Consider the following 13,038-nt stretch of genomic DNA (forward strand, 5'->3'; position numbering starts at 1 on the left):
ATACAAATTGTATCATGGGCCATCAGTCACATCAACATGTACATACAGCTACAGATACAAATTTATCATGGGCCATCAGTCACATCAACATGTACATACAGATACAGATACAAATTGTATCTTGGGCCATCAGTCACATCAACATGTACATACAGCTACAGATACAAATTGTATCATGGGCCATCAGTCACATCAACATGTACATACAGATACAGATACAAATTGTATCTTGGGCCATCAGTCACATCAACATGTACATACAGCTACAGATACAAATTGTATCATGGGCCATCAGTCACATCAACATGTACATACAGCTACAAATTGTACCATGGGCCATCAGTCACATCAACATGTACATATAGATACAGATACAAATTGAATATTTATTTAATGACTAGACAAAATAATTTCACAACAGACATCATGTAAAGGTAAAGATTTTTTTATTTCATAGAATTCAAAAGTTCAACAATTCCAAAACAGAATTTAAAATATGTAGGAAAATAACAGGTTTAAATAAGCATAGATAATGATTGTAGATACACCTGATGGAGCAATCCAACAACGATGATAGGTGTTACTTCTGGCTAAAGGTTACGGAAAGCTTATTTACTATCTGATAAATTGTTCAGGCTTATTGCTAAGTAAACATAGCAATAAGCAACAAAATAAGGAATCTACAAAGAAAGGTGATAATGACTGGGTAAATTATCCTGTTAATAGCCAGGGTCATTATCAGGGGGAGTCTCCTTGTGGGCTAGTGGGGTACCTCAATGAACAACATATGGAAGGCCAGGTTTCCATATGCTGTCCAAGGCAATAACTAAGTGAAGTATTTTTACACATGGACACAATCATGTTGGAATAGACTGGTATATTTCTCAGCTTCCTCAGAAGCACTAACAGCCATGTGCAAGAAGCACCAAACAAAGCACCTCAAGATAGGACAATTTTAGCTCTAATCGACAGAATTATTGGGACTTCCTAAGTGAAGGAACTAAGGACATATAGGTGAGTAACATGTACTATAGAACAATCCTGTAATAATATACATCCTTATTTAACAAAATTCTATACCCAGTTCATACTAGTCTTTACTGTGGATAGAAAATATAGCCTTTATCATACACTGTGAAATATCAATACAGAAATAATATACACAGAAAAATGAAGAAAAAAAAGACATGTCGTTTACTAATAGCTACTAATAACACAGAACACAGGAATATTGCAAATTTTCTAGAAATAGCAGTTGATACAAAATTCCATTTTATGTACATTCTAAAGTTTAACAGTGTATATTCTCTTCTGTAACTAGCATTTCACTGTGAAGTCCATCTGTCCTAAACTTTTTAGACTAATGTCTTCAACATAAAACTTTTTTTTTCAAGAATGTAGTAAAAATTGAAAATCAAAAAATGAAAATCTGACAGATGAAAGTACAACTTTTTGATCCTTTCCTCACACTGTTCAAATCTGACATCCTAAAAGTATTTTGATAACCAAGGTCAAAGGTCACTGTGCAAGGTTTCTTTTGAATGTGGATGATAAATAGAAATTTATAACTACTAATTGTTCTTATTTGAGGGATTTTTTTTTACAGACGTTTGAATTTTTTCATGAATAACAGACTGATCTATATGTACCTTATTTTTTTTTTAAATATGGAGTTTAAACAACTAGAGCTAACGAGTTATTTCCATAGAGAACAACAGTGCCACCCCTATTCTTTGATCACAGTGTGTTAACCAAGTCAGTCAGTCAGGCTCGCTTCAAAACCTACAAATATATCTCCAAGGAGAAATTATGTTATGCGAAAAAAAATACACAAGAAAGATAATGAAAAAATTTCGATAATTTCACAAAAAAGCTCCCTTAAAAATTTCTGAAATACATGAATAATTAATAAGCATGCAATGTACAAATGGGTGAGATACTTTCATTGGTCAAATTTCATCCACAAGGTCATTAAAGTCAATAAGTTCAGAGACAAAAGGTTGGAAGTTGGATACGCCTTCAGGAAAAGTCATCTTTATGAAAGATGTGTTCCATATAAGGCAATGCTGGGGACGTCCTCCACAAACCATCGACCTGTCATGCTTGAAATATGAGGTTGGTGGTTGAATTGATTCTGAAAATGACTTATAACTCCAGTGGTGAGAGATTTAAAGATGAAATCATTTTGCTGTCTAAGGAACAGCTTTTGATTCTCCCATACAGAAATGTCACAAGGAGGGTTATATCCTTTAGTAGGACCTCATTTCGTTCTTTACACATGATTTGAACGAACTCCAGTTGTCTTGGGTATGCATCAGGTGTGACTGGAATTAGAAGAAAATATACATAAATATTCATAATACCTTTTAAAATCAATCCTCTGGGACAAGTGTAAAAATATATTGAAAGTTCACAAAGATTTTTAATATATTCCAACCTTTGATATCGAAATTATTTTTTTCACAAAATAATCATTCCATGTACACTCAAATTTCATTCTTTTCCTAATAAAATCATTGATACCAAAATCATGGATTGAAAATTCATATCAAGGCTTATATAGTGTCTTTTGATCAAAGCCAACATCGAGTTTGATATGATATTAATTTCAGAGACACATGACAATTTGATGATGAAGGTTGACACGGCTATCTGAAGAAGGGAGATAAATGGTCTTTGTTACAAATCTGATAGCTGAGTACAATTAATGACTGAAAGTGAGGCCATCATGAGAATGCATCTACGTGGAATTAGAATAAATTATTTACCGGGTAACATCAGCGGAAGATAATGAATGATCAAGTTAGTACCTTTGTAGATGTGTAGGAAATAGATTGAGATGATCTGACATAAAGTAGAAAAATTACAGGAATGAAAACTTATGGAATGTAATTAAGAATCAAAGAAGATCAGAAGAAAATTTATAACCCCAATCATTAATCATAGATGTAACATTTCTTTTTTTTTTTTTTTTACTTTTTACAATTTCCTTTCATTTTCTTACATTGAAATGCACTTTCAAAATCAATAAGCTGTTTTATTACTATTAGAACATGCACAAGATCAGCTGTAATTGTCAATGTAGCACTAGGCAGAAATTGTGTTAGCATAATTCCTGAATAATCTTCAACTCTAAATTTGCTGCATAGCATCAAGGGACAATTTAGGCAGAGTTTAAAATCATTATTTAGAAAACTTTTATCAAATTATATGTATTAAGGATGAAAAATTCCTGTACATATAATGACTTTTTTTTTTAAAGAATATTTACAAAACAATTTAGAATCACTGCATATTCTTAAATGTGTACATTATTTGTGTATCAGAATTCAGCTGTATATAACAAAGTTCAAATTTTGGCCTGTAGCTAAAGCATGACTATTGAACCCACTGCCCCAATAAACAGGATTGTAAGACTACAATATCTAAATCTAAATCCCTTTCTAATCTTATTTTCTTTACCACCATTTGGAAACAGTTTGTTTTGGCCGTTACATTGGGTTATCTGTCTACTAAGCAGACTTAGACAATTAACCAAACACAGTTCTGTGTCTGATGTTTAGTTTGAAATGAGAGGTGAGGTCTAGTTAGCATGTTATTAGTATAATGTGACTGGGAAATGTACACTGTCACTATTTCCTGTGTCCTGAGGTATGATATGACATTTCAGTGTGATGGCACTTTACAGGTGTCTGTTAGTTTCCCCATCATATGTGGACATCACCTTCAAATAACCTTGCATTTCAAGGACACCCCTGCCCTCCTCCTCTTTACAAAAATATAATAAATCTCATTGTTTGTAATTGGATTTGATAAAGCAATAGAATCTTTATTTGGAACGAAAACTGCATCATTCAGAAAAAAATTGATGGAAATGTAAACTTGTTGTTTGTTTCTTGCTTTGAATAATGATGAATTAGAGATGTCATTATGATAAAATATTGCTGATGAACATTATATAAGAAGTACCTTTGAGTTGAAGTCGAAACCGGGCTTATTACAAGGTATTCAATTGTGATTTTATCAAATAGCAATAGACATGGATGGGCTTATTATCAGACTTGGGCTTATTAATGAATCAAAATGGAAATAATGACATGCAACTGTTATTGTTCAGCTAAATATATAACTTCTTTATGTAGAAAAGACCATTACTTATACATGTACATACATATTGTATGTATGTAAGTATAAGTAAGATATAAATATACATAAAAATGTTTATCAACAATTTTGTTTACATTTCTTTTCATCATATATTTATGCAAACAAAATCATTCACCAATATCTGGAAGATATGAATTACCCTGCTCCATGCATTATGTGACATTTGACCCCTAATTTGATTTCAATCATTCGAAAAACTGATCAAGTAAATCAGTCCATTCTAAGCTACCTGGAAGGTAATATGTCTTATTTTTTAAGAAATTCTGCATCAAGTCTCTCTGATCTTTTCAATAAACTGGATAATATTCATTCATCTCAAATAATGACTCAGCACAAACATGATGAAGACATAGATGCTGTTTTGGATGACTTTGAACAAAAGCATTATAGGACTTTTGATAAATATCAACTTTCTGCAATTATGGAGAATAGTGACAAAGATGATTACAAAGAAAATTTCAACTCCAGTAAACAAGGAGACAATTAAAAGATTACTAGTACAAGACATAGAAAAAAAATGATTGGTCAGAAAACAGACCAATCATATCGGAGTTACAAAAAAAAAAAAAAAGGACATAGACAAGTTTAATTTTTTCAAAACTTTGACAAGGCTATTTTTTTTTTTAAATTGCAAGGTATTTACCAATTTTGAGAAATGATATGAAGACCGATTATCCATACAATTCGACATATAAAATTTGACTAACAGGTTAATTAAGTTTCAATATTTGGACACTGCACTCAGAATCTAAATAGATGCTCTAGTTTGATCACTTTGATATCAGGTACATATCATGTGCAAGTTTCATCCATCTGATTGTTTATATAAAGCATGCACTATATAATTATCACTGAATTATAAAATTCCCACTTGATGACAACACTAGCTGATGATCAATACATTCCACTGAATTTAATCCCTCCACCAATTAGGTACTCCAAAGAGAGGGGTGGAGTTTCGACTATACTTTATGGTATAGCTAAAATACTTTCTAAGGAAAAATGGCATGTCTATGCAACAAATATTCATCTTTAAATTCCCCCGAGAACTTTTTTTCAAGATTAATGCACATTTTGCAAATGAATACATGTTCTTATATACAGCTGTAACACAACTCTCCAACATTCTGTAGAAGAGACTTGTAGGGATGACAGTATCAATTAATATGTAAACAGTTTTAACATTGAATGACGTAAACCAACACACTTAGAGACCTAGTGACTCTGAAAACAGGTCCAGCGGAAATAACCAATGGAAAAAAAAAAAAATAAAAAAAAAAATCCCAGAGGGATCTTGGGGCCCACCATTGTTTGATCTTTATTTATTCTTTTAAAGTTGGATCTTTTCCCTTCTTTTCTCTTCTGTTTTTGCTCTTAATGACAAGACATTTTAACATTCCTTTGCAGAAATAGCGATGATAACCTTTACCTGCCAAATCCAAAATGGCCACCTGCAAGCCATTTTGTTTCTTCTGATCAATCTTAAAATCAAATGGGAATAACTAGGGACCAAGAGGAACCTATACACAAAATTTAAGAAAGATCCATCCAGTACTTCTCAAGATACAGTGATAAAAACATTCATGGGAAAAATCAAAGATGGCTGCCTGTCAGTCCAAAAATGAAACGGACACAACTAGGGATCAAGGGAAAGCTACATATGCAATTTAAAGAAGATCCATCCACTAATTCTCAAGAAATAGCGATAACAAAAGTTTACGGATGGACAGACGGATGGACGCAGGGCGATTTGAATAGCCCAAAATCTGATTGTAGGCTTAAAGAAAGACATTTGTGATTAAATATGTACATATGACTCCTTTTATTTTATAAAACACACTGAATTTATGAGAATCATTGATCTCAATTTGTGCATTACATATTTGTACTTCACAGTTTTTGAACTTAATGATTTAAAGTACACTATATTATAACTATTCTTCTTGTATGTAATATTTACAGCAGTCAACTTATTACATTTATATACATATGGATCATTTCTTGTCAGTAATAATTACCATAACTTTAGTTTGCATATCTGATACTAATCCCCTGTAGGGAGCCCCTCTCACGACTGAAAATACGTCCTTCGTTGTCAATGTTGCTGAGCTGGATGGACATTTTTCAACTTGTCTTGGTGACATTCCACTCATACAGTGCAGTGTGCACCATTATGCTTGTGATTTTGGTTCATTTTTACAGCCAGTTTACCACTTCTATTTCCATTTGTTTGATGCTGCATTGGCTGTGCATGTTTGGCCCTGATTAGACATGTGGTGGTGAGTATATGTTGCTGTTTTTGTTGTTTTTTGCTGTTTTGATATTTGTATACATGTTGGTTTTGATTTATAATTAAATCTCTGCATGTATATTCAGCGTTTTCTACCTTTCAGCAATTGAATTTAAGTATTATTATCATTTCTACTGTTGTTTGGGTCTTTGTTGTTGCAGCCTGGTATGATGGCTAGAAATGGTCTTTGCCACAGTACTGTGGATGGGTGATGTCACCTTTATAGTGAATCCAATCCCCATTCTGCATGTCCCCAGTGCTGTTCTTACTCAGAGAAGTGGCCCTGTGATCTAGGTGCCCTTACTTAGGCTGGCAGGGGTAACCCCTCCCTCTCAGTCTAGATCTGGTTCTTGGGAGGGGCAGCCTGACTCAGAGTGGCCCGCTCTGATGCTGAATCAATTGGGACCCCTTGTAACCCCTTTCAGGTCTTGCCTTCGGGTAGGATTCAAGCCCCAGTCTAAGGCAGGCCAATTTGGTTAACCCTGGGGACACACTCAATGCTTAGGTCCACATTCCTACCATCACTGGAATCCTTGGGGTTTTGTTTACCCCTCTCAGCACAGATACAGTGGTTTGTTGGTTTCCCATTCCACAACAATCTTCCCATTTGGGGGCCTTATTGGCTGGCACCACCAAGGTATACAGGGATTCTTGGAATGTCCCGTTTGCACAGTCTAAGGGACTTGGGATGACTGGATTTTATTCAGTCGTCTGATAAGGCTAAGGATGAGATGGTAGCAGAGGCTTCACTCCTCATTTCAGGCTTGTGTGCCTTGCAAGTGGAAGAGCCCTTATCTTTGGCAGATGTAAGAAGGTACCATGGGCAGGTAGAGGGGCTCCCTCCAGGGCATTTATTGGGCTCTCTTTTTCGTTTGCATTACATACAAATGAATGTGAATTAGTGGAAGATATGCATACTAAAGTTATGGTAAGTATCAACATCATGGTTTTCCAAGAAAAATCTCAGTTAAGTCTTGTTCATCCAGGCTCTCATTACAACTATATCGAGGAAATACTCTAGTTTTTTGGCTGTATATGCCAAAGAAAAAAAACCCGAAAGGACAGTTATAAATTTAATAGACCAGCATACCGGTAATTCTGAGAACCATGATCACTTTACAAAACCTACATATATTTATTTATTTGTTTTTTTGGAAGTATAGTAGTGTAAATATGTTAGTCGGGTAAAACTACCGAAGTGCTCAGTGATTGGTGTTAGGTATTGATTGGATGAAGATTTTCGACTAGACTTTGCCACCATGCAGTCATTTACAGCTAGGGTTAGAGTGGTTCAAACTCTTTGCCTTAGCAAAAGGATAACTCACTAAGGCTGTATTTAAATTTACCACCTTATGTTAAAGATTCTTCTGAAGAGCTGAAATCAGCATTTGTATAGTACTGACCATGTGAGTCAACCAGATGGAAAAGAACAGTAGACCTATAACCTGGACCATGGAGTTTGGCCAAGACTATCATAGAATAACGCTGAGTTTACATTCTCCTCGCATGTACACAGTAAATGAACAAGAGTGTAACAAAGACAATTGTATCTGAAAACAGGAAAACTACCTGATGACAAACAAAAGGTAATGAAGGTAGTGGCTGAAAGCCAGCACTATACCATGTTAGAGGGACTACCATACCTTATGGGATCAAGGAAACTACCCAAAGACATTCGAGTGAGTTGGCAATTCCATCATCACTATGGCTGGAGGTCCCAAAACACTACCATGATGGTGTGACAGTGGGAAATATACCTAGGATTTCATAGCACTTACAATGTTGTTTCATCCTTATTCTACTGGCCAAGAATGTTTATACATATTCATGAATATGTGTCCTCCAGTTTATATGTCCAAAGTGGTGTGAAAGTCTATTCCGTGTCTTTCACCAATTCTGAATATTGTGGATTAATAAATACCACTGGGAGTTCAGAACAGACTTGTGACATCTCTCCCTGGTGGAAACACACTCAAACAGTAGACTGTTTTACAGCTAAAATTAGTCCACAGTATTACAATTATTGATTCAATTTGATGTGAAATTCACATCTCAAAATATTTTCAAATAGTTTTCCTGAGACAAACGGCGCCACGATTAAATTTGTCTGTGAGCGATATGACCAGACTTTCAAGACCCTGAATGAACAAGACTCTTTTCAGCTGAAAATCAACAATCTTGTATACACAACTCTGTATGTATTTTGATGACATTCTGACACGCTGTGATATAGGAACACGAAAAGGTCATGCGACCTTCACCTGACACGACAAACCCTAACTAAAAATCATGCATGTCATGGCGGGGTTGCAGTTAGTTTTCCAGTATTCTGAGATGCCATCTATTCGACAATACATATTAGTGACAACCACACTGTATATATAAATATAAATACAGACACAAATTATTGCAATTTATTGGCAGTCATGGCTGTGAAGATTATACATACATATAGATACAATTATCACGATATCTCTATAAACAAACGGATTGTCTGATATCGGAAAATATATCTTACCGCCAAGTAAAATTTCTTCCATTTCTGAACACATAATATTAAAAGACATCATTAGAGGAATTTCATAAGTTAAATATCGGCAGAGGTACTAAAGATACAAACTGCATTTAACAGTGGATTTTGAATACAATTTCCATTAATTTTTCTACTGTGCTCAAATAAACAAAAATCAATTTATATTTAATCTATTACAATTTGTCAGTGGTTTTGAAATATCTCATCAGTTAACACCAAAAGCATTGGAAGGAACAATTCAACAATACAACTACAAACTCTCTGTACATTTATTTTGAAATGGAACATTTCTTTGTAAGTTTCCTTGATAGAAAAAAAAACAAGGGCCATCAGAGATGGGTTATGCTCCCCGAATTGGACAAAATCAAGTATGAAAAATAACAAAAGGCAATTAGAGAGTTGTGATTCTTTTGCACTGCTCTCCTTCTTGTTAAGATCTATCTAATTAAACAGTTTCATGTTGATACTTCTTAAATGATTAGTCTAATGCTACGGACAAAATTTAAGTATGAAAAATAACAAAGGGCAATAACTCCTTAATTATGCAAAAGAGAGTAATGGTTCTTGTGCACTGCACTTCTACTTGTTAAGATCTATCTACCTATGAAGTTTCATGTTGATACCTCTTGTAGTTTGAGTGTAATGCTCCAGAAAATATTTCAGTATGAAAAATAACAAAGGGCAATAAATTATATAAAAAAAGAGTGCTGGTTCTGGTGCTCTACACCACTCCCTGTTTAGATTTACGGACAAAATTATGATGGACGTACAGAGCAGCGTGTACATGTTCTTCCTTTGGGGAGCAAAACAATGAATAAATACATAAAAATCTCCTACCAAGAAGAAATTGAATAGAAATTCTGCCATTCTGGAGGTGTAGTAAAAATTGTAAACACCAGTTGGACAATACACCAAGGCATAGGATAAGCTTTACAACAATTGCAAAAAGTTGTTTCAACTGACTGGTCTGGTGAGGCAGTGGTAACACACTTGCAATTCACCTTGGCATCCAGGATTTTATTCCAGAAACATACCTGAAAAGGTCAGGGGTTACCTGCCCGACAATGTGGGTTTTCCCCCCCGAGTACTCCAGTTTTCTTCCACAATAATACCCCTCCCGAAATTACATCCGGGCCAACAAGAGTTATTGATATAAGTTGAAATAACCTGATTTGCAATTGTTTTAAAAAAAAATAAAGTTTATAGTTTCGTAATATAAGCTTTGGAAGTATTTTATTTTTTTTTTAATTTCTAATTCCTCTCCCCATTTTCTAATGAATGAATCAACCACAACCTTGAAAATTAGAAAAAAAAAATCATAATTCTGTGAAAAATTGTATATGGAGAAAATTATTGTGTGACTGAAATACAATGTAACAAAACACTGTTGAAATAACTCAGTAAGAGACACTCCCTCAACACATGCTTGGAGGTAAATTGAAAAACAAAATCTGGGATCTAGACCAGACCAATACCGGTAAAAAGAAAAGTCAATGAAAATAAACATAAGGGATAGATTCTGATTGGGAAACTGGCAAAATCTTGGTTGACATGGTTACAGCAAAGCTGTTGTAAATAATAACAATAAATAGTACTAGGCGATGAAAGCACATTTACATACCGCAGTCAACTGGAAATCAATTCACACAGACATTTAAACAACAATTGGTCATGAACACTTGTTATACGAGAGAAAAAAATTCTCCGACTGTATACAACTTAAGTAAAAAAAAAAATTCTTTAAATTCAAATATGAAGTTAAATTGTAAAGATTCTAGCAATTTTCATTCATAATATTGATAAAAAGTCGGAGAAAGGAAATTAAAAAGTCTGATACCAGTAGTGAGTACACAATAAAAGGAAGAAAAGTTTTGAATTTATCAATGGTGATACATGTATTACTTCTATAGATTAAATATTTACACAGTAATACAGAAAGAAATTGAAATCACAAGATGTCAAAAACACCGATGAAATTAAATAACACATTCATGTTCTCAACAATTTACTGGTAAGACCATAAACATATTGCATTTTTCCTGTGATGACATTAACAGAATATTTTCATAAGAAAGAGAAAAACTACTGAAAAAATTGACTGGAAATAATTGCTACTTTAGGAAATCATCTTTATTCCTTCTCGTTATACTTTTACCAAAGTTATTCAAACCAACTTTCACATCAATCATTGAAATTACAACACTGAATAAATTATCATTACATCTTTCCACAACATATAAAGTAGGTGGGGTTGGGAAAGTACCACTACAACTTTAACACTTACAAATCACCAATCTACTCACAGAACAGATATGTGGATCAGCGACAACAACAACTACTCACAACATTAGTTAGATCTAGAAACTCGTGTATTAGTTTTGTCTACATACAGAACAAGGGAGATAACCACAGTTACTAATAAGCATCACTTGTACCTCAAATAACATTTTTTGGTCTGGTATTGATTTAAGCAGGACAAAATAGCAGCAATAAAATGTCTAAAACAGTTGTAAAATTTTTAGATTTCCCATTGTAAAGTAAATAACATAGAGTACAAACATAGATTATAAAGAGAAAGGGATAATTGTGTGTCTTGGGAGCTAACCTTGTACATTTACATATCTAAGCACCTAACTGTTCCTGAAACCTTTTCAGCTGTATTAAACAGATCAATATTACAAATAAATAAATGTCCCTCATTTAAGAAAAAAAAAATCCCAAGATGACAAGGAAAAGCAATACAAGTAAATATAAGATGGAAATATTTCAATATGTCGATATACCTATTAGATAAGTAAAATTTACTTAAACCTACCCGAGATCCTCTGTGTAGCCTGTCTTTCATGATAGAAATAAATTCCTTGTGACTAAGGTGGCTGTCTCCATCAGCATCAAAAATCTGGAATACCGTATTGACCAAATGTGGACTGAGAGTGTTGCCTGTACATACATAGACAGCTCTCTGAAACTGTTCTGTAATGATCAAAACACACAACATGGTCAAATACAAAAGGACAGACACTGGTACAAAGAAAAATAGCTGTCTAACATAACTGAAACAAATATGGTTAAATATACAACTGGAGACCCCTCCTCTGTATGTGATATAATAGAAGTCTTGTCCCACATCTCTATTAGATAAAGGCATTTTCCACCTTGATTTATATGAGAGAGACACCATATATTTTTGGCCTTGATTTATAAGAGGAAGACCCCCCAATTTTTTTACCTCAATTTATATGAGGTAGACCCCCAATTTTTGGCCTCAGTTTATATGAGGGAGACCCCCAATTTTTGGCCTCAGTTTATATGAGGAAGACCCCCAATTTTTTTGGCCTCGATTTATGAGGAAGACCCCCAACTTTTTTACCTCAATTTATATGAGGGAGACCCCCAACTTTTTGCCTCAATTTATATGAGGGAGACCCCCAATTTTTGGCTTGAATTCAAATAAGGAAGTACCATCCTATTTTTGGCCTTTGTTTAAATCAGGAAGACAGTCTTTTGTTTTACCCCAATTTACATAATTAAGGTTAAACTCCTTGTTTTTGGCCTCAATTTTATTACAGACTCAAACTATTAATGTTTTTTTAATTAATCAGTATTTCAGACACTTACCTAAGTATATCAAAACAGCAGCTGAAAATATTGCTTCAGGAAAATAGGTGTATCAATGTACTAATCTGAGACTTTCAATGTGTGCAATCTACCTTAACAGGATTTCAGAAAAAATTGGTAAATTATGTATATGTTTATAAATCAATAGTGCCTCTGTTTACCTTTGGAGACTGCCTGGTCAGCAAATGTGTACATTTTCATGGCGATGGTGAAGTCGTCTAGACTGTTCAGGAACTGACAGAACTGTTTGAACTCTTCGAAAGTGATGCCCTGAAATGAGACAACTAATTCATTTACACAAAATCATAGCTGTGATGACAACTCTCTCTCAATCTTAAGAAGCACACATCTATCTTTATTCCTCCAAATGACATTAATTTGTTGTGATATTTCCAAGGAAAGGTAACTATTCAATATGTCTTTGATTCTA

At 34.0% G+C, this 13,038-nt stretch overlaps 1 protein-coding gene across 1 annotated transcript in view; it reads right to left on the bottom strand.

Annotated features, from left to right (window-relative positions):
- Nucleotides 1-429: 429 nt before the first annotated feature.
- Nucleotides 430-13,038, bottom strand: part of LOC132545121 (calcium uptake protein 3, mitochondrial-like) — a 142,900-nt gene continuing 130,291 nt past the window's right edge. The window contains exons 10-13 of the mRNA XM_060208792.1: nt 12,770-12,878; nt 11,806-11,963; nt 8,976-8,999; nt 430-2,324 (exon numbers count right to left, since the gene is read on the bottom strand). Of these exons, the coding sequence (XP_060064775.1) occupies nt 2,250-2,324; nt 8,976-8,999; nt 11,806-11,963; nt 12,770-12,878 (366 nt within the window). The 3' untranslated portion in view covers nt 430-2,249. The remainder of the gene's footprint in view (nt 2,325-8,975; nt 9,000-11,805; nt 11,964-12,769; nt 12,879-13,038) is intronic.

Source organism: Ylistrum balloti, unplaced genomic scaffold, assembly GCF_031769215.1.
Source record: "Ylistrum balloti isolate Yb309-2 unplaced genomic scaffold, AGI_CSIRO_Ybal_v1 Utg369830, whole genome shotgun sequence".
Lineage (NCBI taxonomy): Eukaryota > Metazoa > Mollusca > Bivalvia > Pectinida > Pectinidae > Ylistrum > Ylistrum balloti.